Source organism: Dicentrarchus labrax, unplaced genomic scaffold (assembly GCF_905237075.1).
Source record: "Dicentrarchus labrax unplaced genomic scaffold, dlabrax2021, whole genome shotgun sequence".
NCBI classification, from domain to species: Eukaryota; Metazoa; Chordata; class Actinopteri; family Moronidae; genus Dicentrarchus; species Dicentrarchus labrax.
Window position 1 is genome coordinate 308,922 of NW_026136722.1, and position 27,914 is coordinate 336,835.

General features: G+C 39.7%; 1 protein-coding gene and 1 long non-coding RNA gene across 2 annotated transcripts; one reads left to right on the plus strand and one right to left on the minus strand.

The window, feature by feature from the left end:
* Positions 1 to 1,149: 1,149 nt before the first annotated feature.
* LOC127356196 (uncharacterized) lies at positions 1,150 to 25,555 on the plus strand. The gene is made up of 2 exons (XR_007881948.1): positions 1,150 to 1,575; positions 24,399 to 25,555. It is a non-coding gene; the product is annotated as an uncharacterized LOC127356196 (long non-coding RNA).
* Positions 15,099 to 27,758, minus strand: LOC127356193 (ATP-sensitive inward rectifier potassium channel 12-like). Its single transcript, XM_051387749.1, has 3 exons — positions 27,620 to 27,758; positions 22,137 to 22,258; positions 15,099 to 19,849 (listed from the first exon to the last, which is right to left on the minus strand). Exons 2-3 carry the CDS (start codon positions 22,157 to 22,159, stop codon positions 18,232 to 18,234), a joined length of 1,641 nt encoding a protein of 546 aa, XP_051243709.1. The 5' UTR covers positions 22,160 to 22,258; positions 27,620 to 27,758; the 3' UTR covers positions 15,099 to 18,231.
* Between the last annotated feature and the right edge of the window lie 156 nt (positions 27,759 to 27,914).

The window sequence follows — 27,914 nt, forward strand, 5'->3', positions numbered from 1 at the left end:
CTCTCCCTTCTCTATCTATCTATCTATCTATCTGTAAAATTGACGTGCTGTTTCTCTCTAATGAGTTGAGCTTGAATACAGTCAGATACGAGCGTGCGTAAATTGTGCGCACGACATTTTACGCAAAGAGTTTTGAACATGTAAATTGTACACAAGATTTTCATTTTGTACATCAACACCCAGCTCTGACTATTTTACACGGGCAGATGCATTATGGTATCAATCGACGCATATTCTGTATGGTACAGGTGTGTTATACTCCCCGCCTTGTTTAGGTGTTAACGCGAGAGGAAGTCCAATTAATGACATTTTCTATTTTTCAGAAACCCAGATGAGCCTTTCATTTACAGACTCCGTCCGACAGCAGCTGAATTAAAAGCCTATTAAAAGTCAAACTGTGCACGAATCCAATACACAAATTGGATTCTAAAATGAACTCTCAAGTGAAATCAAGTGGCATCGGCTGAGAAATGTTCTAATATTTGATGAATCTGACGCAGTTTAAATTCAGGTTTCAGAACATGCTCGGAGACAACGCAGCTTTCTGTCAGTGACAGCTCCACAAATAAATAAAAAAAGCTTTATCAGAAGCCTAATCTTTTGTTTGGAGGGGAAAAAGGGGAAACTTTGCCTCACAAGCAGATTAATGATTTTGACTCAACATTAATAAAGGTCAAAGTTTCCGAATCGGCATCAGGAAGCGCAAAGACTCAAATTGATTTGACTTAAAAATCCTTTTATGAAACTGCTGTAAGATTTAAATGGACACATTCTTTCAAGTGAAAGCATACATTTATGCACTGCAAGGTATGATCTAGTGATCACTTTTATATTTACCACCACATAATACAGGTCTAGACAACATTCAAAGGCCCTTAAAACGATTACGTGGCGTGGACACTGCGCCTCTTCATATCCATGTGTGAGATTTATAATCGCATCAGCGCCTCTAACTGAGCGCACGTTTAAAGCCAAACAGTACTGGTAGAAAATGCAGAAAGGAGAGACGATAGGGGACACACGGATACAAACACAAGCGCTGTTCTTCACAACAATGACCCCTTGTATCCCCGCCATGCGACGCACTGGCACCCAATCCAAAAATCACCACTTTTTTCATTATCCATTAATGTTCGCCTGTGATAAGGGAATCCTAACCATGAGTGCATCTCTCTGTCTAAAATTCGCTGCCGCTTTCATTCCTCCTCTCCCCTCCTTTCTTTGCCCCCTTTGTTTTATCTCAGGTGAATTGTAATCATGTGATCAAAACGAGCACCCCCTTCCCCTTAAATGAAAAAAAAATGGGGAACAAACAGCAGTTCTGTGCATATGAAAAAAGAAAAGAAAAGAAGGGAAAAGCTTGTGTCTTCCCTTCTTCTGCCACTCTTTGTCCGCGTCTCAACAAACTCTTGACATGTGGGGAAAAATGCTCCAGGAGCGCGGTGACTCGGCCCCGGGGAGCTGCGGTGGGACTGTCCGGCTCCTGGAGCTTTAAACCGGGGACCTTCGGAGAGCCACTCCGGGGACTTCTCTCCCGCTGCGGAGCGGAGGATTGCGGCCCGGCCTCGGTTTGACGTGAGTGTTTGTTTTGGCATGTGTGTGTGTTTGTGAGGGGAAATTAACAGGCCCCCAAAAAAGTTACATTGCTACATGAACTGATGACATTTAGGTGAGACCAAAAATGTAAATTAAGGTCACACATGTTTCTATGGCAACAAGTTCGAGGGAAAATTGGGTTGATGAAAGGAGGCAGGAATTGGGACGATTTGTTCGGTCATACTTTTGATATCTGTCGCTGTGGCGAAATGCTTCAAAAATATTTTCTAGTAAAAAAAAAATAAAAATATTTTGTTAGATCAGTGAGAAATCCTCCCAGCGCTTATCTGTCTGGAGAAAAGAGCATCATTTATTTTTGCTTCATCATTTCCTAGAATGTTAATGATGGATGGCTTCAGTCTGCAGAAATTGAATTAAGTGAAGAGAAATAGATGAAACGTTTAGAAAAAACAAAACATCAATTGTGTAATGCATTTGTAGGTTATATAAGACAATACTGCTGCCATATATACCTCAGTGTTACACATGTTGATCGTAAAGTGTTTCATTAGAAAAAAAGTGCCATAGAAAAACTTGTTCAATTTCCATTTGCCAAAATTTAAGATAGTTTTTAAGATCGCTACTATTTCTCTATTAGGCCTAATTATAGTGTGGAATAAAATGTACCCATTATGGAAAGCCCTGTCTTAAACCTATTTAAAATTATAAAACGGAAAATTATGTTTAAATAATTTGAATTATTATTATTTTTTTACCAAAGTAGCTTTACATTTTTTCAAAGCAAAAAAACCAACAAAACTTCTATTTGAAGCAACTTTCAAAATACTGAACAAAACCTTAAAGAAAGTGGTCTCAGTAAAATGATACAAGACTTTTTGTAGATCTTTAGGAAATAATAATGATTTACTGTGTGACCTGCTCCCAGTGAGGAATAGTTCAAATGCTTAAAATCATGGCATGAATAAAAAATTTATGGACAAAAGGTTGCTTTTAGTAAGAGTGCAACTTTGTGATGTTGTGTGATTGGTGAGAAATTACAGTGAATTATAATGGGTGTCCTTAGATTGCTACTAAATGAGTGATTTGATTACACTGTACAGCCCACGAAACTGAGGCTCACATTGCAAATTAAAACATTGATGATTGATGATTGATGATTATAATGGACGCACAAACATGATACAAACATGTCACGGGACAGAGATGATGTAGTTTGTTGTGAAGCGCACACACACACACACACACACACACACACACACACACACACACACACACACACACACACACACAGAGAGAGAGAGAGAGAGCACACAGGGTCACAGTGAAAGGTCAGCAGGCTATATGGGTCGACAGCGTCAAAGCTGAAGCCTAATAGGCCACGCGGTCCTGTGACCATTGGGCTGAGGAGGGCCCGACCCCCATCAGCCCGGGGCCAGACCAAAATCGAGCTCTAAACAGACCATCATTCCACTGTTCAACCTGACTTCATATACTCCAGCGAAACATTATGTATTCCTAGTTTATGTTTCTTAAGTTTATGTCTTTATATTTCACATTTGATCTCTGTACCACATAGGGACTCATCTAATGATACGATGCTTTTGAGGGCAAAAAGACTCCAAGAATGAATTATTATTATTTTTTTTTTTTTAAATGTGCAGCTTTAAATTGTAACAAAACCTTAAAATCCAAACCTGTGTGAACCCAGGCATCTACTGGTGAAAAGCAGGTACTGACCTAACTGGTATTATTGGCCGATCTTTAGTGCCAGGTGATGTGACTCTCTGTACACAAGTACAGATTTGTTATAATTTAATAAAACAGTTGAACTGTGGGGCACGCTGGATTTAGAGGAAATAATGTCAGAGTAGGAGCCAGATAAGAACATAAAATAGCTTTGTATTTTTTCATTTATTAACATTAATTTAAAATCACAACTAATTTCACAATTCAAAAAGATAATCATTGCATTGTTTTGTATGTTGTATGTAATGATGTGGCTGATTAAGTAAATTGTAATGTATTGTTAAGGGACAGTGTTCTTCAGTAAAGGCGCCAAGACGGGAGTGTCACCCTGTTTGCCTGTTGTCTGTGTCGGACAAACACACTCCTGCTGACTCACAGGAATCTGTTCAATGACATTAGTCTGGTGCTGTCATAAGTCTGAGCAGAGATGTAGACAACAATCTCATTGTATGTGATTGTGTAGGATTGTGTAGGATGGTCTAACCTAACCTGTATCATCTGAAGGCTGTTTATACCCCTCTCTTACCCACAGACACATTCTTTCTCTTTCCCTCTTCCTGCATGCACCTGTGCAGCACAGAGCAGGTGTGTCAGTGTTCCCCCGTTGAAGTGGATCAGTCAACCATACACAAGGAATCTCGGGCTACTGTTATTGCAGCTATTAAGTTATTACAAATGTAATCAACTCTGTCTTATATTTGGCGATAAAAGCGGCACTCAGGCTTGAGTTCCTCTGGAATAATGCCAGTCATGATGAGATATTGATGGATTCCTATTTATTTTCCTACCCTACAGGGAGGTCAGAGGTCAGACTCAGCCATGGAACGACACATTCGGAGCTGGTAGGGGTTCACAGTCTCGCTCAAAAACACAACAGGGGTTTGAACCCGGGTTCCTTGTTCTTTTTAAAGCATCAGACCACCCCTTCATTTTAAAAGTAGCCTTTTCTAATCTAAAACGAAAGGCTGAGTACTGAGTAGCTATAATTTATGGATTATTCCCTAACAGTGATAAATATCAGTTACATCCCCACTTAAAATGTCAGGGAATCTTCAAACGGGTAATAAAAATAGTTCAACTCTCCACAAGACCTTCCTGATCTTTTCTCCCCGTCCATCTTAATAAATTCATGCAGCTGTGTTACATTTAAATAGGTCCCCCTCTTGAACGTCTGTGAATCCGGCCTTTGTGCTCATACCACCAAAGTTCCATTTCTTTTGTGTTCGTCTTGTCTTTCTCTGAGTTACTGGTTAGGGAGGAGGAGTAGGAGTGGTAGAATCTGTGTGTGTGTGTGTGTGTGTGTGTGTGTGTGTGTGTGTGTGTGTGTGTGTGTGTGTGTGTGTGAGGGCTTGGCAAGAACTTGGACGGGCTTTCATTGCAGCTGGGGAGTGAGGTGGGATGTTGTTTGAGTGTGAGAGTGCTATATGTGGGTATGTGAACGTATTTGCATGTCCTTCTGTGTGCCCTTGTGAAATAGTGTGTGTGTGTTTGCATGCCTACAGGTGCATGCACGTATGTTACAGAGACATATGGTTGGTAAACTGTGTGTGTGTGTGTGTGTGTGTGTGTGTGTGTGTGTGTGGGCTGTAAGGCATGAACGGTGCTGGTTGGGTGAATGGGAGTGTTGTGTGTGTGTGTGTGTGTGTGTGTGTGTGTGTGTGTGTGTGTGTGTGTGTGTGTTGCTACGTTAATGAATAGCCCATTGTGCATGCTGCTTCATATCTCCTCTGGCCAGCCAAAGGAAAGAATCTAGTTACTTCAATTGTGTGAGGGGGAACATCTAAAGGAAATTGATATATGGGGGTTGAGGTGGGATGTGTGGGGAAGTTGGTGGTGTTGGAAGGGGTGGGGGTATTGGGGTAAGGGTCCCAGGTGAGCCAGAGAGAGAGAGAGAGAGAGAGAGAGAGAGAGAGAGAGAGAGTTTAGTTACCTGTGGCTGATCTGTGCTGGTATTCTATAATCATCCTTTAACCTGGGTCCTATTTCCTGTTTTTACTCTCTGAAGGCTGTTTGTATCACTTCAGTAGGTTGACAGAAAGGTATATTTTTCATGAATGAGAACTGATTTCTAGTCTATTTTACGTTTTTGGGGGGATGAAATGATGACCAGGTAGTCTTATGATATACTGGCATGTCTTAATGGATGTCGGATTGAATTCTTGTGACATTGGAGATCCGAAGACGTTTCCTCTAGTACCACTAGCAGACATTTCTGGCTTTTGGTGCAATATCTCAAGAACTATTGGATGGATTGCCATGAAATGTTGTACACACATTCATGCCCCACTCACGGTCACTTTGGTGAGCACCCGTCATCTGGCACCAACATCGGTTCACATTTCTATCATGTTCATCATGTTTGGTTTATGACCAAATACCTGCCAAACCTATGACATCTCCATTAGCTTCAGCTGTACTTGTGTTTAGTGCAAATTAACAATTGATAGCATGCCAGTTGCCTAATCTAAGATGGTGAACATGGTAAACATTATACCTGTGTAACATCAGCATGTTAGCATTGTCATTGCGAGCATATTAGTATGTTGACGTTACCACTGCTGAGCTGTTAGCAGGGCTGACTCTTGCAATTAAATGAAAGGTTGCATGCATGTTAGTTGAATTAATTAATTAATGCAACTAAAAATACAATAATACAATAATAAAAAATTGTCATGTTACATGACTTTCAGATACCAGAACCAAGTGACACTACTACTTGGTAATTTAGTGTAGTGTAATTTAGTGGTTCGCCTTCCATGGAGTCCGCCATGTTGAACCACCATATTTCTACAGTAGACAGTAGCCCAGAATGAACAAACCAAACACTGGCTCCACATAGGGCCTTTCACGTTTTTTACAAGTTTTGCGGCCACCATAGTTTCTCATACACACTTCGCAGCCCGTTCTCATTCCCAGGTCATCCAATACAGACACCAGTGGTGTTCAGTTAGTTGCAATTTGCAACTTCGCCACTGGATGCCACTAAATCCTACGCACTGGTCCGTTCAATAGATTACAATTAGATTAGATTTCTGTTTGAGTAGAATAATAATAAGTTCATTATAATAATGTTATTATTTTTTATTTTGTAAAGTTTATTACTGATACTAATGATAATGACAGTAGTTGGCTGGGTGGGAATTCTCTAAGCTACGCATGACCTTTGACTTTTGGAACCATCCATTCAGGTTTATATTTATTACTTCTTTATATGCATATACACACACTTAATTGTAGCCACAGATGCACTGAGCAGCCAATGACCCACTGACAAGAATCACACCAAGACTCGCCCTTAAAGCTGTGGGGTTGTTTAGCTCTGCTGCAGCTGTGACGGCAACAAAGGCAAAAGAAAAAAACGCGGACGATTCAGGAAGAACAAGAGAACGAGGATCCTCAATGCTGCCTTGTATCCCTCGCAACTTTCTCTCGTCTGCCTCTCAGAGCAAAATCAGTCGTGTTAAATTTTTACGTCCACCTCTCTTCATCCACCACGCAGTTTGATAGTGTGTATATAGTACAGTGTGTGTGTATTTTTGGGCAGTAAAATGCCTCACACATCCCCTACAAATATAAGCAGATTTCATGGAAAGATTTGGAAACTCCCAAATGACCCATCTCTGTAGGACGAGGGGACATGCTTGAAAAATGATAATTGGGCGGAATGAGAGGCGAGGGACGTGGAGATTGAGTCATTTGCAGGAAAATGCAGAAAATGATGTTCAAGAATTCAGCCGGGAACAAGGGCGTCCTTTGTTAGGATGTTTCTGCTGAATGTCTTGCTGGTTGCTGTTTGGGACATCATCACACAGCAATGATGTGCCTCGCTAAAAATGTTCGATTTTAATGATTCTCTCGCAGGCTGTTTTTCCCCCTGGACACAAAACAAAATTCTCATTAAATGTCTAATTTAGCTTGACATCCTGGCAGCTGACAATAACAATATGCATTTTAGGTAACAATGATGGTACATTTACTCAAGTACTTCGCTTGAGAATTCCATTTTAGGCTTCTTTGTATTTCTGCTTTAACTACATTTAAGTAGTAATTTTAACTGTTAATTTTCCTGAGAAAGATTTTTCATACAAACATATAATCACCTTATAAAATATGAAATATGCTTTCCTATAAACTACCAGACAGTATAATTGATTAGAATTGGCAAATAGTGCTTGCACATTACCAGACATCAGTATTAATGAACCAATATCAGAATCGGGGTTTATTGCCAAGTAGGTTTTCACGTACAAGAAATTTGCCTTGGAATATTGGTGCATAACAATTAACATATAGTGCGAGAAAAATATAAATAAAGATGAAAGAAAGTGCTGCAAGTCGAGAAGTATAAATAGAAAAACAGAAAATTTACAGTAACAGATATTAAAAAGATAATAAATATATATATTTTTTCTAAAAGGGGAAATCATACAGTATGAGTACTTTAATTTTACAATGCTTCATCTACATTTTGTTAATAATACTTGATACTAAAATCTTGAATGCAGTTGTAATGGAGCACGTCTATAGTCTGGTATTTACTTGTTGATCTGAATACCACCACTGCTTCCAACTGCATTGGCTTCTATCTGTGTCTATCCAAAAAATCTGTCTTTACATCTGTGCAACTTTCTATGTTGTCGTTTTATCTCATGCAATCATAAATTTTGTAAATGCCAGCGTTGGTAAATTCTGTTCAGCCAAAGGTTTGGTAATAGTTCAGTTTCTGCTTGTATCTTGCTATTTTGATAATGGGTAGCTTTGAAGAAGAAGAAAAAATACTATACGTTATGTTTCTTGGAAAGTTTTATTTGTCTGCATAATATTATAATATTAAAATTTGTAGTGGAGTAGAAAGTCCCTTTTGAGATTGTTTGGTTGCCATCCTACTTGTAGACAGTAGGAGAGGAATCAATTCACTTTTGAGTTAATTTTGCACTAAAGGAACCGAAGAGGTCTTTTGCTATATTATATATTATATATGTTATATTATTGTGCAAATGAAGTGCTGATCTGAGTCGTTCACATCCTTGTCATTCAGTGGACAAACTCATATTAGGTGGCCCTCAGCTGATAGACTATCTACTATCCGTATGAGAGAAAAGTTGCATTCAAAGCACTACTAGTATTTTAACATGATTTTCACACCAATAACGTAACATTCTGGCATCTTACTTGTATCAATCACTGAATGCTCACTGGAAGTGCCTTTCACAGTCACTGTGTAATCCACATCTGAGAGTGGACTGACCTGGGTTTACTTCCTTTGTGTTTACAGGACAGAAGCTGTTTTGATGAGAGATGGAAAAACAGAGTTAGGGAGAACAGGAAGAGGGGTGACGATTCTTAGGGGGAGATATGGAAAAGGACGAGGATAAAAAAGTCACTTTCCAATCATGAGTTTTCCTCGGAACATTGAATTAAGCAGCGTGAACGACGGGGGCCTCGAGGGTCTGGGGGCGGCTGGCCGCAAAGATGCCTGAATGAAAGAGTTTGTTGTTTGATGCTGGGAGACGGAGATGAAAGGGGAGAGGGAGATGGCGAGTTTGTCGGGCATCAGTCCCCTCTCCCATCGCCTCCTCACCCTGCGGCCCTCCCTCGCTCTGCCCATGTGAGCTAGAGTTCAAACACAGGGCCCACAGCTGCTCGCATAGACTTAGACACACACAAACACATACACATAGAAGGACATACGTGGATAAGACAAGGGCGTCCACATGCACACAAATGCATACTGGACTAAAACATGCAGGCAGACGTATAAACTACATGCAGAAATGTGAATCTGCATACATGTGCAGCCTACTCAACTGTTTACAGGCAAACACACACACACACACACACACACACACACACACACACACACACAGCTACACAAATATGCAGACAGTCACATGTACATGCAGCCCCGATACGTGCATACAAGTAAACAACAGCCGATTTCACACACACACAAAGATGTAGACAACAAATCAAGAGCCAACACTCTGAGGCTCAAAAACTTTATTGCTCATTAAAACTGTCAATTATGAAAATTAATCTCTGGCTTTATAGGTTACTGACCTATTATCAATTTTACAAATGATCTTGTGTAATACCACATACATAAATTCAAAAGGTACAAACAAGTATGATTAGACACGTCCACTGCAGTTAAGCCAAGAAAAGTTACCATGTGACCATAATGATCTTTTAAATCAGGGCCATACCTGCCAACTACAGGACAACAACTACATGAGTTTCTATGGGTAGACACGGCAAATATAAAAATATACAAATATATACACTGATCAGCCATAACGCTATGACCACCTAGGCACCCTGACTGGTCCCATACCAACAAGCTGATGCACTGTGTGTTCTGACACCTTTCTATCAGAACCAGCCATAACTGTTTCAGCAGTTTGAGCGACAGTAGCTCGTCTGTTGGATCGGACCGCACGGGCCAGCCTTTGCTCCCCATGTGCATCAGTGAACCTCAGCCGTCCATGACCCTGTCTCCTTCCTTGGAGCACTTTTGATAGGTACTGACCTCTGCAGACCGGGAACACCCAACAAGAGCGGCAGTTTTTGAGATGCTCTGACCCAGTTGTGTAGCCATCACAATGTGGCCGTTGTCAAAGTCGCTCAAATCCTCACGCTGCCCATTTTTCCTGCTTCTAACACATCAACTTTAAGGACAAAATGTTCACTTGCTGCCTAATATATTCCACCCACTGACAGGAGCCATGATAACCAGATAATTAGTCTTATTAATTTCACTAATTAGCGGTCATAATGTTATGGCTGATCGGTGTACACCAACATGAAAATAGTATGCATTGTGATGCAGAGAGGGTGCAGACAATTTCACTGTAGAGTTCTCTCTACTACAACTCGGTTGTCAATTATGTCAGCTTGAGTGATGGACGTTTTCTATTTTCAGTTGTAACCCTATTACTCGCATTCATTCTAGAGCCTCCAGATCAGAAATAACATCAGTGTAAAGGGTTCAAATTATGAGGCCCAACAGACAAAGCCTCTGTTGTCGTGGTCAGTGAGAGACGTTTGTTAGTGTTCAGTGTTCAATTGTGTTTCCTTTTGATCAGTTGAGATGATTCTATTTAGCCGACATCAAGTTACATTAGAGCTTGTCGATTTGTTTGGTAAACATAGTGTGGCTTAACATCCATCTGAATGGGATGTGGATATGCATCAGCATTAAATACTCAGTGTAGAAGAGATACAGACTATGATGGAAAGGCTTTTTTACAGTTCTAGTCTCTTGTTAAAACAGATTTAATTTGTTTGTTGTTAATTATAAAATGGAAGAGACTGGAATATGATATTCACAGGTATTCATTAGTGTGAATTAGCTATTTATATCTACAGACGCCTTCCATGGAGTCTGCCATGTTTCTACAGTTTTTCAAGTTTCGTGGCCACCGTAGTTTCCCCTTCACACTTCACAGTCATCAAATACAGACCCGAGTGGTGTTCAGTTACTTGCAATCTGCAACTTCACCGCTAGATGCCACTAGATCCTACACACTGGTCCTTTAATGAAGAAACATAATAAATGTACAGTGTGAACTTTTCATGCGTGTGGCTCCCTCTCTGCCATTCAAGCTTACACAGTGAGGGCACAATTTAATCGAATAAACACCTGTCAAATAATGCATACCAATGCAGTAGTGTACACTATTTATTTTGGAGCAAAGTGTAACTTATTTCACCGATTTTCATGTTGTTGTGTCCAAGTCTTGTAAAACCGGTTGCCAGCATCATTCTTCTCTCTTCTCAGAAGGGCTTCTTTGGCCAAAAATATTTTGGGAATCTGTAATTGTACACCTCTAATCCAGCAACAGGGAGACAGGTAAAAATGAAACACAGGCTCAAGATGGCTGCAGAGTTTGCAGACCAGATGCAGTCACTGATGAAAGAGAGGCATGTCTTCAATGAGGTTTTCCATAGCTAAATGTGAGGATAATGTGACTGTGAGAGAAGCTTAATTTTTGAACACTGGAGTGAAAGCGAAACTCATCCAAGCATGGCAGAATCAGAAGCAGCTGATTAACAAACAAAAGGGACTAAACAAGACAGTGGGAGCACGCACAGATTTTAGGGAATAAAGACAGAAATGAAGAAAATGACGGGAAGGGGCTTGAATAGGGGCTCATGACAGTAACACACAGATCAGTGAGTGCGTTGGGGAAAGCCAGAAAAGAAGAGACAGAGGAAGAGGAATCGGAGGGGTGTAAATCCCAAGGGAGAGATGGAGGGATGGAGAGGACGAGAAGATGATGGACACACACTGGCACACACAGACACACACACACACATCCCATAATTAGCATGCTAACAGGCATTTAAATGTCCCACACAAAGGCTTACTGTTGAGCCTCGGTTGCTCACTTCGGAGACAATGCACAATAGGAGTCAGTGGGAGCCCCCAAATCACTCTAATAGCCGATGTGGCCCAGCATGGCTTCTCCTATTTTACCATTCCACCGATCACACTCATTCACTCACTCACTGACTGGCTAATGAAAAGCCGATGGCCTCGAGGCCTGCAGTCACTGCCCCTTCCTCCTCGTTTCCCTCTTTTCATCTTTTCCTCCACCGACAGCAATGCCTCTCCGGTTCTCCTGAGGTTCAGAGGTCCAATGTGTGGACTGCTGTTGCTGTCAGGGTTCTTGTGCACGGGAACAGCAACGGACTGACAGACAGAGATGGAGGCTATGTAATTAAAAGGAAGATCAAGATGAGACAACTATGAGGGCTGAAAGGGGAAGTTTCTTATTAGCCTGACACCAAGTGATTTTAACTTAATTAAAATCTGGACAGAAATTATTTAATTATGGGATAGGAACATGTAATGACCGAGAAATGGAGATACTTTACATATTGATGTAAGGAAAGTACCCCCAAGCAAACAGCTGTGCGTGCTGCCTGTCAAAATGCAGACCTGATATCCTCTCAGTGTCAGAGGTCACAACATGCAGACAAGCTGCTCTGTATGTTGCTGCATGATCTCCAATGAACAGCTCATAGAGGCTGATGGTGCGTCAGTCATGCAAGAGTCTGAGTCTGTCTGCAAGGAGCTTTGTCCTCACTGAACCTCCTTTCAAATTCTTCAGTAGTGCAACCAGCCACTGTACTACCTGCGTACTTTATGTACTGGTTGTTTCAAGGAGCATCCTAGATCTGCAGTGTAATTTCTCCGTAAGAGAGGCCAAATTCCCTTGATAGATACTTATCCATCTGTCAACAAATCTGGTGCTCAGGTGTCTTTAGTCTCTCTCTCTCTCAGATCCTTCCTCTTCTTCTGCTAAAAGTAAAACTGAGAGAGAGCAACTGTAAGACCTCAACACCCTAACCCTGCGTTTAATCACAGCTGCACATCATGGAACCAACTTTACACCAATCAGACAGTAGCACTGTCACAAAATGTTTCCTTAGATTTAGATTTCTTAAAGCCAAATCACATCTACATACTGTATTTTACTTATATCATATTAGATTTTCAGCCATTTTTACATACTCCTATAAGACTGTTCTTTTGAATCTTTCACTATATATGTTTTATGCTGTCAGAAGATCGTTGGTACTCTACGGCATTTGGCTGTCATAATCCAGCCAGTTTTGAAACTCGACCCACTTCACCAACAGATCAAGAGGTGCCTAAATACTCAAAGCTGTTAGTGCTGGATATTGGACAACTTGGCATCTACTCTTAGTTTGCACGTTTAGAGGTATTTGAGTATAAATGTCTGATGATTGGCCAGCAGGGGGCACTGGCCTACTCTATATGAAATGCTTGGAGCATTCATTTAGCAGGCCTTGGTGAAAAATTCATCATGAAGTCATGAAAGGTACATTGAAAATTATTATATTTATGTCCCCATTAGTAGGAAAAAACTGAATTTGTACAGCTGCAGTGTGAATGTATTCACAGTTCACTGGTTTCTAGCCAAGCTGCCCCATCTACCTTATCCAGAACAGATTTTTTGTTACTTGCTCTTGACCAACACTAGCACACAAGAACTGAGTTGAAATAAGTGAAGGTGTCAGTCTGAACCTGTACAATATCTGCATGCATGTAACTGTGGTTGTGCTGCAGGAAGTCGCAAGAAGTGCTCCATTAAAGGTGGTGTATGGAGAAAGTCTCTCCTGTTACTATAGCTAATATCACAACAACAACAACAACAACAACAACAACAACAAAAACAACAACAACATATCTTGGCAAACTAGAAAGGAAGCTGAATGTCTGTGGGCAAGTCATTTAACGTTACCTGTGCGTCACAAATCCTGGCTGAAATAACAAGTTAGTGTTGTGTGGCTCAGTCCCATCCACTCTGTTTGTTTCCTGTTTACAGACTCAGAGCTTTGTGCAAACACTAGATTTTTTTCTCAGCGCACACACTGCAGGAATCTAGCCAACACTGAGGAGATATTAGCTGTATTTGATTAGAACCACATTAGAATTGCTTAGCCCGACCTTAATTTAGTTTGAATAGAGAAAATGATGTGAGACCAGTGGCTTCTTCCAGGATTGGGGTGCTTCCAAAAACCCTCTTAAATACGATAGAATGGGAAAAGCAGGACACCACCACCAGAATCAAATGCAAGATTGCTTATACAAAGTACCATTTTTATAAAGCTAAACTTAATGTTTTTAAACATTACACAAGCTTGAGTCTAGATCTGTTCTTCTCCCTAAGATGATTGTCTAATTGAATTATATATAAATATTAATGTTAGATTACAAACTCTAACAGCATCAAAGACTGGAAGATGGACAGAGTATTCAGAGTTCTTCTCAGAGGTCTTGTGTTGTCATTCGGTTCTGATTAAGAAAGCTTAGTGAACATATAAAAGTTCATCAGCCCAGTTGGACGTTCTGTAAGTGTCATAGACTATCTACCGATATTCCTCTCGCTCTCATGCTGTCTTCTACAGATGTTCTCTCTCAGCCACAAACCAGAACAGACACTTGACTGTGAATCAGTCCACACTTTAGAGCCGTTTCAATGTCACTAGCATCATCATATGGCACCGGAAGCTGTGAAACATGTGATATGCACAGTAACCAGTTCTGTAATGCATTTTCCCTGCTTGTGATTTCTGTTGCTTGAATATGTATGGGTTTTTGGTCAAAATTATTTGATGCACCTGGAAATATCTGCAAAGTCTGTCTAAAGGCCAGGGGCAGTAAATCACACATTCCTCATCCAACATAATCTTAAGAAGGGTTCACAAAAAGATTAAACTTTTCTCTGTGCACCATTACAGACTAGTTGAACATCCAGAGAGGCACTTCTACATGACTTGACCTGATGTCAGATCAATGCAACATCAGCTATGTGCAGTATTTGCTGAGAATTCATTAGGGCTGATCATCTACAGGACTTGTGAAGTGACATGTGATGATGTTTTGAGCTCTCTTGTGAGCTGCCACACCCACTGCAATGCTACCCATAAGTCAGCCCTTCCTCCTCACACCGTCAGCCTCTAAAATTCACAATATGTTGAGCTGCCCTACCGACACACACAACTAGTGAAAGCAAAAACTAATTTGACTTTTGGATTTAAATTATCATCTTATTGACTTTCTCCTTAAAAACATTCTTGAATTCAGACTTCACAATCCAGGGTTGAACTTTTCTGCTGCGTCGTCAGTACACCATTAGAGGGAGGAAATGCTTCAGTGTTTTCTGTGGATAGAAATGGCTGCAGAGGCATCTAGTGGCCCTGGAGCTTCAACACTCATAGCTGCATTAGAAAAGATACAGTTTTGCAAAAAGGTTCCAGGATGAATTTTGGGAAAGGAGAAACAATTTTAATTACATAAATATTTATTTGCAACATCAAAAGGTATACAAGGAAGAATAAAGTGCTTTGTACTTGGGATTTTCTGTCTTTTCAGCGTATTTCAATTAGTTCAGTAGTTTTCTTAGTGCATGTTTATCTCCAAGCAGGGGTTACAAAATCATTAGATTTATACAAAGCAGGAAGCAAAGGAAACAAAAAGATTTATCTGTTACACAAAATGGCATTTACAGTGGTTGTTTTCCTGTACTCAAGTTGAAATTTGAACTAGTAATTCAATTCAAAACCAACATTACATAAATACTGTTATACACTGCCAGTCAACCTTTCAAACATTATATTTGTTTTGTTTTTTTACAGTTTTGGGTTGATCTTGAATTTAATTTCACAATGAATAACCTCATATTTGACAATAAAACTACATGTTTTAACACCTGCATTTAATGAAGCCTTAATTAGGCTCCTTTTCACAGCAGAACGCCGAGCAGGAACCGCACAGGTGGAGCTAATTACATTAACGATGGCTCAGTTCCATTTATCCCAGTGAAACGTTTACCAGTGAGCCAGTGTGCAACATGCCTGGGTTCATGGCGTGCAGACATTTCAAAAAGTACTTAAAATTTGAGACTGCGTTTTCAGGAACTTTAAAGATCCCTTCCAGACATGTATTATGACATATATAAAAATCAGCATAAAATGTATAATCTCCACATTAAAATCCTTAATAATCCTCCTTCTACCTCTATAAATTACAGAATCTATTAATATAATTTAAGTTTTCCTGCTGGACACAAGATGTCTCTGTGCACTGGTGGCTTCAAGTTTCTACATCACACTGTATAGGTTAAACACTGGACCAGGCTTGCCTTGCAAACTATTTGTGATGTCACAAATCATGCTTTAGGTCCTTAAAGGGCCAGTGTGTAGGATGTAGTGGGGTTACAGATTGTAGTGTAGAAAGTGTTTGTGGCACTCAGGACACTCAGTAAAAGAAAACCTAAGGTATCTTTGAACAGTTAAGCATCTAGGAACTGGCCATATCTCTCACTGAAAATGTTTTTGCAGCCCTGCTTCACTGTTAAAAACATAAAAAGTAAAACATTAAAATATTAGTACAGTATAGTATGTTTGTCTGTTACAGTGGCTTAATTATCTAGGTTACTTACAAATTACATATAGCCTACATATACAATTATTTTTAACACATTTATGGATTTATTGCTTTAGAGTAATCTCCAAATGTAATAAAATATTTTTCTTTTGACTGGCAGTGTATGTTTGTCAATCAAATGTTTACATATTCTTAATATGTTTCTTTGAGTTTTGAAGATATCTAATACTACTGAATGCTTGTTGCTCAGATGCACATGCTCTCTACAGTCACTCTCTCTCCCTTGCTCTCACAGCCATATTGACACAAAAATGAGTCAATATTACCAGAAACAAATCCACAAATGAAAAAAAAAAAAACAATAAAAGTATTTCAAGAATGAGATGCAGTATTATCAGGTATACTGTTCTGACAGCTGCATGACTACAGGTGACAGAGGAAAACTTCACAATATAATTTCACATCTTAATTGTTGCTGTTCACGTCTCGTTTAAATTGTATTTAAATTGTAATTTAATTGTATTTTTTGGTTTTAGTTTGCTTGAAGTAACAGATGGGAAAAAAGTGCCACGTTTAAATATCATGAAAATTAATTTAAATTACAGGTATTTCAATCACATTTAGATATACTTCCTCTATCAATGATATACCACCGTGCTGAACCTGCTGCTTTGCTGTCCCTGTGTAAATGTATTCTTTTAAATGTCATGTGTTTTAACTGACACACAGTTTCACTTGACTTTCTCCTCACTGTCCCAATCTAGTGACTTATTGCACATTTCCTGACACTCCTTAATCTCCATCCCTTTGTTTCCTGCTGCGCTTTACAATGGCTCCACACCTTTCTACTGTCAAAGACAATGAGTACACTTAGGCTGCATGCACCCCAGTTTCCAAATCGTGTGTTTTACTTTCAGCTCCAGACATTTGGCGAACAACAACAGCACAAACATGAATTAAAGCCACTTCTCAGTATTGTTTCTGTTATCACTGGCTGCAGCCTCCACAAGAAACAAACCAAGAAAAAAAGTTCTGAAGTGTTTCATGAAGTGAACAAAAGGTCTACTTGCTATATATTGATAACATAAATAGATTAATAATAGACTCTTTTTTTGTATCTAATAAATGTTACTAAATGTATTATTCTATTTTGTTTTCAATTCTCTTAAAAGGTTGTTTTGAAAAGAAAAAAATATGTTTTTAACATAGGATTTAAAATGCAGCAATGTCTTCCTAAATCGGCATAAATAGGATATTTGTCAGAGGTTATTGTCTTAAGGAATCTTTATCAAATTCAGATAAATTCCTGCTGCTACACTTATTGATTGCACTTGGAATGGTCTTGTTGGTGTACTACACAGCGAAAGCAACTAATGCATACTAAAACGGCGAAATAAAGGAACGTTTTACAGTAAATATTTAAGAAAATAGACCGTCTCACATAAGTGCAATAGCAGACTTTGAAGGTGACTACTGCAGGCATGATGACCATTGAAATCCATGAACAACATGGAGATTATCAAGCATAAATCCACCACATTTTGATAAAACAGTACATCATTGACCATTTAAGTCAGTCCTCTTCAAAAAGGAAGAGAGTTACATCAAAACAGCTATTGCTTTCATAAAATCTCTTGTTTACATTCACAGGAATAAATAAGATTCTTAAAGTTAATTTTAAACTATGCAGAATGTACAATCGAAAACATGACTCAAGTTTCTGGATTTTTTTCTGCTATTGTGCTTTCCTTTGGTTATGAAATCATAATAAAAGGGAGCCAAAGCCCGTCAGCGCTTTGTCAGAGATTCTTTGTCCTCCTGCAGAATCAGTCTGGTTGATCGTTATGGCTCTTCAAAGAATTTCTTTTTCTTAGTTTCTAATCTCAATGAGAAGAAAAACCAAACAAATACAAATATAAAACAACACTGGCAAGGCAAAGGGGGTTTATGTTTCTGTACATGCAATACAAAGTTTAACATGTGATAGTCCACTCTGCCTGCGCTCTTCAGATCTCTTGCTCACTCTTATAGGTCACTGGATCAAGAGGGATGGCAGTCTGTAGGATGTCAAACTCCATCTGGTTATTGTCCATGTCCAGAACACACATGACATTGTGACTGCCTGATGTCATGGTCGCAGTGTCCTGGAACATATTTGGAAATTCTACAGAAACTGAAGTCCTCCTCTCTTCTGCCCTCTCCTTCCCTGCGATCTGAGTGGAGTCGAAGATGTCGTCCTCTTCCTCCCCACCGCTCAATGCTACCTCGTTCTCATAACAAAATGCGCTCAGCGACCTGGGAATCAAGTCTTGTGTGGTTCTACATGCAGAGACGGGAGAAGCGGTAGAAGAGGCCCGGCTTGCGGCCTCGTCAAGCTCTTTGGCGCTGAGGTGGGGCGTTGATGGCACCTCGTAGGTCTTGTGGAAACGAGAGTAATCTACCTTGTAGCGGTCCTGGTCCTCATAGATTACAGGCTCAAACCTGTGACCCCAGAGGACCTCTCTGGCAAGGTAGGAGCTACGGAACTGCGTGGTCATGGCCGTGGCCTCCACCATCCCCTCCAAGATCACAGCAATCTCAAAGTCATCCTTCTCCAAATCAGCTCTGCTTAAAGTATACAAAGGGCTATCTTTATCTATCTCATGGACTATGACCAGTGGGGATACTAGAAACAATCTGTCTGTGCCCTCATCATAGCCCACATTGAGGTCCATCTGCTCCAAGGGGATAAACTCGCCCTCAGCAGTGACATACGAACGTATGAGCTGGGCACGGACGTGAGCCTCCACAATGTGGCTCTTCCGCAGGTTGCCTACCCTCCACATGAGGCACAGCTTGCCGTCGCGCAGGGAGATGACAGCATTTTTGGAGAAAACAAGGGTCTGGTTCCTCTTCTTGGGCCGCGCCATCTTGGCCATGATGGTGCCAATCATAAAGGAGTCAATGATGCAGCCCACTATGGACTGGACGACCACTGTTAACACAGCGACAGGGCACTCCTCGGTAACGCAACGCCAGCCGTAACCAATAGTGGTCTGGGTCTCCATGGAGAACAGAAGCGCCCCAACAAAGCCCTGGACATGAAGTATGCATGGCATCTTTTGTGTCTGCCCTCCACCTGTGTGTCCAGAGGTCGGTCCATACAGTCCCCCCACCGCCAGCACATCACCTTTCACTGTAGGGTGCTCCGCAAAGTCCCCATGTGCCAGGGAGACTGTGTAAAAGATAATGCCAAAGAAAAGCCACGAGACCATGAAGCTGGTGCAGAATATGAGCAGCAGGTATCTCCAGCGGATGTCCACACAGGTGGTGAAGAAGTCAGCTAGGTAGCGCTGATGCTTCTCCTCCATGTTGGTGAATAAAACATTACATTGTCCATTTTTCTTTACAAACCGGCTCCGTACTTGGGTGGAGCCCCTTGTCAGAATCTTCCCGTTGTAGTTGCTCATCCCTCCTTGTTCCCCTGTGCTGGGCACGGCAGGAGAGGCTCCCGACCTCCTCCTGTCTTCTGTCTCTGTGTCCGACTGCAGTTGGAAGTTGGGGGAGCTGTGGCCGTTATGGAGTCTTAAGCTAGAGATCTTCTGGCGTTCCTCCTCTGGTAAAATGTCTGACACAATGCTATACCTGTTGGGCCAACACAGACAGGGGGCGAAGATTAGGATTTAAACATTTGGTAGAGGAATTTGGTGACATTAGATGGACACAAAAACATTTAGATAGCATGAGATATAAAAAAACTTTTCTTGCAAAGGTTAGAAATTAGTGTGATTATGATTGTTGTTTCAAAGTGTTGTTTCTGAGTTAAATGATGTTCCAAATGCTGTTTCGAGAGCTTCCATCCTACCATTACACAAGGTTTTAGGAAACCCTGAATATTTATGAATAAATAAAGTGTGTAACAGATTGATGTTGGCATCATTCAAATCATGGTGTGCACAATATAGGAAAGAGGTAATCGGTATTGATCCCTGTGTATTTTCCAGTGTACATTTAAAGCACACAAAGACACTATGCACACTCTCATATACAGAGAGATCGTTCCTGAATCATTAGGAACACAAGGGATGTGAACCATATCAAATAAGGAATAGACAGCCTCGCAGTTTAAGGGGAATACAGTAATAAACAATATATATTTAACTCCCAAACACAAACAATATACTCACCTGACTGTATCAATCAACCTAACCTGTCTCTCTCCTTTACATGGAGGATTACCAGCTGGGAAGGTGAGTTCAGTTTAGCTATGTGAGAAGGATTGCTGTCATCATAGATTATAGGATTATATCTGAGCCAGTGTCAGTCAGACAGCCCATTTTGAGATGGACTGACATATATGTTAGTGATTATATGAAAATGAATGTTAACACCCAGTGATAATAGTGAGATCAGATGTTGCAGGGTACAATGTTGCTCCTCTGAATGACAAATCAATCTGCTATTCAATCTGCTATTCAATTTGCTATTGAATTTTTTTGGGGAGGGAGTTTTTAACCAGTGCCTAAGTTTTGTCCATGTAGTCAATGTTTGTTGAGCCATGAATGTTTTAAAACATCACACTAAGAAAGAAGACAGTAAGACAGCTGCACTGAACTGTGAGACAAAAGGAAACTCATGCAAACAACCATGAGACAGTTGAAACGTAACAAACAGTTAAACCAAAGGCCACATCAGAAATGAGGTGATATAATTAAAAATATAATAAAGTGCGATATTAATGTGACAGGCTTTTAATGTACACAATGATGGCCATGACTACAATAAGACAGCCTTCAGCCTTCTCATAGCAGGCAATCTGTTGCAGCTGCCTGAAGGCAAGAGCTCTTTGTACTCTTCAGGACAGTGTAGGACGGCCTTGGCCTTTTTAAGGATCTGCTTGCTGTAAATATCCCTGAGCTGGGTCTGACTCACCCCGACTAGTTCACCAAATTAACAAGCCCATTCTTATGGCCAGTAAGCCTGTTGTAAGACTTCCAGACAAGACAATGTTACAAAAGGATGAAATTGTTTCTGTAAAGCATCGTCATCACTGGACTGTTGTGACACCATTTGACGTCACTGTATAAATCAGATAGATATAGGAGGATAAAATAGATTAAGACATTAACTCCAAGGTTTCCAAAGTCTTGTTTAAAACAGTAACAGTTCCCAGGATAATTCTTATAAATCAAACATGTACAATGAACAAAATATATAGTCAGGATGGCAAAATAGTGCTTTGAATTAGCACTCTTATTTCCATTATTTCTCATTTCTTTGTTGTGTGGGACTCGAGGTGGCAAAGGAATATAATAACACAGGAATGTTGAAATTTAAGGGTAGATTAGGCCTTTATAAAACTCACCGGGACCACTTCATAAAATTAATTATTACCATAAAACTTAATTTAAAAGCAGGGTCCCAATTAGACCCAGTTACCCTTTACTAGCCTGGTGTGGCTACGCGTTTTGACAAATAAGCGCAGTCTCAATTAAATGTCTCGTCTGGATTTTACAGAAATTCTTTGGATGTATAAAGCCTCTTGAAGCCCACTGCTGCTGGGGCTCATTCTAAGCTGCTTAGTTTACCTACACAATTATAAATGTTTAAACTTTTGCCAATATGGACATGCTGCACATCATTAGATCGGTTAGATTTTTCACAATTCAGTCGTCATTTTATGGTAACCATGAGCATCAAAGTATGAAATTATCAAATGAGTGATTCGTAATTTATATGTTTTAATATTCATCCTGGTTTAAATAAACAATTTTATAGTATTCCCCGATAGTATTTTTTGTGCAAAAGGAATCAAAGGATTGTCCCGTATAGACGGCTGTCCCAAATATAGGCTGGTTGAGTTCAATGATTGAAGCAAATAAAAGCATGGGCTATCATTGAATCACAATCCTCTGCAGATTAAACCCCTCACCTGTTGGACCTACTTGTTCCCATGGCACCAGTGATCACTGGTATGGGGTGTGGATTGGAGGCCAGACTCTGTCCTGGTCCCAAAGATCAGGTCTCCAAAATGGGGGTGGTGCTTGAAGACCACTGCAGGAGAGAAAAGGAGTTACAGAATCATCACCGTAATCAAATTACAGCAAGCATGTGGAGGTTTAACTCGAAGAAAGTAGAGAGCACACAACTTTCTTTAACTTTTTCTATTCTAACATTGTTTCATCTTTTCATACATTTAAACATTATACAATGGGCTCATGTTTCTCATCTGTTTTTTGTGTGTCTTGTTTTAGTGAGCTATAGCTGTGAATTTAGACTTGATCCTGATTTGATTTCTGTGAGATGTCTTGAGTAAGAGTGACCCTGCTCTTCACAATAGAGTTTGTATTTTGTATGTGGGTGTAAGTGGCGTAATTATGGGTAATTTAAAGTGGTTACTTTGGTCATACAGTTAAGCAACGTGTGCTCAATCAGCCTGTCTATTAGGCTTAAACCAAAAGATTAAGCATAATGATGTGCACCCAACTCTCCACCTCTCCAGCACTCACACACTCTGTAAACAATGCACTCTCTGACAGGTTTTATTGAAATACTATTGTTGACAGCTTTGTTTCTGTCTCTACAGCTTACAAAATATAGTGAGGCAACAGTAAACACTTCATCCAAACCTCAAAGTACAACATTTTCCACACTGTAAATCCTGACAGCATATCTTAAATAAGAAAGTAAAGTAAAGTAAACATAACTTAATCCTCCAAAATGCTTGAGTCACTCATTCCCATGAATTAAACCTAAGTAATGACTCAGTTGTTTTGAGTGAACTTAAATTAATCTGCCATTTTGATAATCAATTGATTGTACATTTTTATCATACATCAGCTGTTTTGACAAGTCATTAAATTCTCTGCTTTAGTGGAAGAAAAAAATTCAACCTAAGTGGTACCATTTGCATAAAGAAGATGCATTTAAGCTAGTCTTACTTTATTCAGATAAATATTCTTAACATATTTTATATAAGTTTGAAGAAATGCTGCAGTGTAATTTACCTTAACTTAACAATAAATGAGTTACTTGTACTCAGATCAAATATTTTGTCATGCTTAAATCTTTGGAGTTATTAAATTTAAACTGTTTAAGGAAATTGGTTTCCACAAACAGTTTGAGTTGAACTAACTCATCAGTACAGATAAAAAGTTTGGTGACAAAGTCCATCCTATTTTCACTCTTGCAAATTAGTTATCTTTTGCTACTGAGGCTTGCCTAGCTGCCAGATAGCTACATATGTGGAAGATATTGATTCAGTTCTAAATATCTGCACAGTCCATAAATCAATTTTGACTTCAGATTCAAGTGGTTGGAACAATATTTTTGGTGTAACAGCAAGTTTGAGAGTTGTTGAGCATGTGATCCATTTTAATCATGTGTTTCTTTATGTAAATTATGAAATCCGTGTTGAGTTCATTTCCTGAGGTTCCTCAGGTTCTTTCTGGTAAAAAATGTGAGCAAGTATAGAAAAACTGACACATCTGGCACCTTAACGGGCCTAAAAGCCGAGAAAGAAAGTGTTCAGATATCATTTGATCCTGTTTGACTACAACATCCCCACTGTACAGCAGCACAATACTGCTTTTCTGCGATAAGGAGAAACCAAACAACTTTTCTCCAGGACAATCTTGAGTTTTAAATAACATGAGCACATGTCAAGGGTTTTTGTTTGATTACATAAAACTGTCCTTCCAGAAATACTCAGAAAATCCTGTCACATAATCTTCCATCGTAATACCTGTGATACAAAGCAGATAGTACATCCAAGCTGAAGATTATAGTTGTAGCTGTCCTACAGTTCTCTAGTTGTTACATTTCTGTTGTAAATGCAGAGGGTTTCTGTATTAGAGTTGTGTAGTCGTTTGCTTGATTGCAGTTTTCTAATATCGCCGTTGGACAATACAAACCAACTCCAAGGAACAAAGTTGGCATTAACATGGTTTAGTATTCAGCATACTTCAAAACATAAAGCCAAGTTTTTGTCTTCTGTCTTCAGACCACTGCTCTGACTTGCTCTGATTTCTGTGCCTGTTGCATTTCATTATCATTTTAAGGACACTCAATTTAAAATAGCTGCACAAGAGGAGAGGATCAATGTATCTTTGTTTCTCTGCAATGACACCCACACAGGCACATCAGTATCTATATGTAAGCATTATATTGTTATGTCTTGTCTGTCTCCATACAGGTGACCTTGGCTTCCAACCAACAACACAGCTTCCACCTCCGAGCCCTATCGACAAAAGACACACACAACCAGCCGACAACTTTTCATTAACTGCGTCTCCCTTTTGGTGTAAAGATTTTATAACTCCTAAATTCACCGGGAGGTCGGGAGGGTAGAGCGCAGGTACCGACCGATGTGTTACTGCAGAGATGACACACAACACAAACCAGTTAATGGTCACCAGGTAAAACTGGGGACTTTCGCTGAAGCCAGTTTCCATAGGAACACATCTCCTGTGGCATTTGGGGCACTGAGAGAAGTGGAGAGAGTCACCACAGATACGGCGGTGTAGGGGGGCTAGTATACAGTATTAAGTGCTCTCATAACATGAGTCAGAGAGGGAGGGAGAGATGGGATGAGAGAAAGGGCATAAGGGCAGCAATCCAACATCTACATACGATTATAAGTAGATTCTAAATAAGGCGTAAGAGGAGGCTCTTAGTTGAGACTTTTCTAAACTATATTACCGAGTCAGAACATAAATGAGGAAGAGAGAAATCTGGAGTCTAGGACTTGGTTCAAAACGCATTTTCAAAAAGCTTTTAGATTTTGCTTTATCCCACTTTAGTTCCCTTATGATTTGCTCAAAGGACACTCCACTCAGAGCAACAGGATTTCATTAACTACACAAATATACATAAAGAAATCGCATATCACACATTTTATTTATTTTATTAATTCTAAGTAGGGTTGTAAAGATGTAGAGAGAAGTAGAAAATAATAGTACAAGAAAGCATGCAATTCATCTATCAAAACATTAACAAGAATTTTTTAGTCAATTAATCTTTTAAGTGACTTATAGAAAATGCCAAGAATTTACTTGTTTAAATTTCTGAAATGTAAAGATTTTCTTCTTTTGTCTTTTTTTAAATCAAAGTAAATTGAATAGACACAGACGACCACCCACCTACAGCCGAAGGATCTGTCCTAGGTTTCTGCCTTTTAACAGGCAGTTTTTCCTTGCCCCTGTCGCCAAGTGCTTGCTCATGGTGGTACTGTTGGGTCTCTGTAAATAATGTTATAAAGAGTTTGGTCTAGACCTGCTCTATTTGAAAAGTGTCCTGAGATAACTTCTGTTATGAATTGGCGCTATACAAATAAAATTGCACTGAATTGAATTGAATATCTTTTGATTTTGAATTGTTGGTGGTTATTTTTAACATTTTTCTGTCATTTTTTAGACTAATAAATATCTCCATTGATTGAAGAAGTAATCATCGGAGTAGTTTATCTGAAAATAATGATTAGTTTTAGAAGTCTGTTTCTGTATCTCTGCGTCACTATCTCCTCCCTATAATCTCATAAATCACAGATTAATCGTCAACCATAATCTCTCCCACTGAAATAAGAAAGGTAGAGTTGTTCTGTAATGAACGACTTCCTGGAGATTTCATGACTGTTAATCCCAAAAGAGGCACAGAGAGAGAGACAAAGACAAGCAGGTTGGTCTGGGGGGGGGGGGGGATTAAGATGCAGAAGTCTTGTGATAATCACCCCTGATGAGACTCACCATTACATCAGCCACAAAAATAAATTATAGCTCCCATGTGAATACCAGAGTGTTATGCCCAGTTATGACCTGACAGATATAGTAACTAGTGGGGCAATCACACAAAGTGGTCTGAGTCATTTTTCATTATATGCTGGTCATAACCGATCACTGAAAACAGGAAATATCCACACTGTCTATAAAAAGGTTTGTTTGAAATTATCAGATGCATTCAAAGGCAAATTATGTGGCTTCAGTGTCAGAAATGATCAGAACAGTAAATCTGATTGTCGAGGATTGTTTACAACTGCTGGTTTTAAAAAAGCACAGAATAACCTTGTTAAATCAGTATTGTTTATTAAAGGAGAAACATATTTGTGATGTTATTTACCAATGCTTAGGAGCTGCTGAGTCTGTCTCACTAAAGTGATTCACGCTACAGGCCTTTGTGTTGGTAGCCTGTAGGTGACAGTGTTGTCATTCCTCTGAGCACGCTGACTTTACTTCCTTCTTTCTTTCCTTTTTCAAACAAAAGGAAAAGAACAAACATCTCGTACTAGGTGAAAACTCATCAATACGTAACCCGGTTTCACCTCTGCTTGTCACGAGCCAACCCACAGAAAAGCAGTCAGCCAGTGCAAAGAATTATTCCCACGCTACCATCACATCCCAGACAACCTCCGTGTTGGCCTCATTTCAGTTTCAGATTTTTTTTATCTTTGCAAAACATATTCTATATTTCCCAGTTCACGTGATAGATCAGTTGGTAATAGAAACTGATTGATTGATGATCATTTTGACTTCAGTTACTTTCCTGAATGTTTGTTTCACAGACAGAGAAAGACAGACACAATTACAGCTTAGCAGCAGCTGACTATTTCTTCTATTGACTGTTTACAGTTGATCAGCCAATATCATATTTGTAGATGCATTGTTAATGTTTTTTTAAAGTAGTACTGGTACTACTGCTTGGTGCTGTTTGCCTGAGTGAAAAGGCTATTAGGGCTGTCTGAATAAAAGACAAGATTAGGTCAGAGTGATATAATTAATCCAAGAGGGATCAATAATATTGCCCTCAATGATGAAATTGTTCTTTATTCAAACTACAAATACCACTTTATTCCTATATGTCCCTACTGTGATGGTATCATGAGGCCTTTCTAGAGGCTGCAGAAGCAGAGATTTCTTTCCAATTGGATGCACAAAACCAAAACTAACCTACAAAACAGTTTTAAAAGTTGAAAACAAAGCAGAGATTTCTCAGTATGTAACATTTGTTTGAAGTTAAACAACAGCTGCACACCAAACTCATTGCCTTTAGGTATATTTTATACCTGCTGTACTTACATACTTTAATATGTTTCCAGGTGATGCCTTTGAGCCTCGTCAGTGCCACAGAGATTTACAATACATGACGGAGAAGTGTGACCGTTCACTTGATCATACACGACACAGCAGTTTCCATGATGCCCGAGCTTTAGTCTGACGCAGTGCTTATTTTGCTATGAAACCTGTCTAAGAGCGTACTGTCTGAAGGTACAACTAAAACTGCACTCAATGTCTGTCATCTGGAGTGCAAAGTTGTGACATTAATGCATTCAACAAATAGAAAACTTCATCTATTAACTTATTGTTGTGTGCATCTCCTGATATACTGTTTGTAAATTGAAGATAGACATTGTTTGACACTCACCCTGCAAATTTGTTGTTTTCTGTCTCTTGGTTGCAATTTGAGGTCCTTGTGTACCACCGCTTCACTTCTCAAAATCCCACTTTCACTGTCCAGGGCAAAGGTCCCACATCCTTAGATTCATGTGGTCTGTGATCCCTTTTTGTTTATTCTTCCTCTCTTTTAGTTTCCTCATTCAGTTTCTTCTTCATCTCTTATTCATTCTTTTTATCCCTTTCGTTTCTCTCTTTTAATCCGTTATTGTCCTCCGCCGCCTCCTTCACTGACTATAATCCTGTCTGTGTGCGCTCTCCTGTGC

Excerpts from the sequence above, each read along its gene's own strand:
- LOC127356193 (XM_051387749.1), bottom strand. The coding sequence starts at position 22,159 with ATGGGAACAAGTAGGTCCAACAG. Across the intron at positions 19,850-22,136 it reads GGAACAAGTAGGTCCAACAG|GTATAGCATTGTGTCAGACA; the intron begins GTGAGGGGTTTA and ends TTGGCCCAACAG.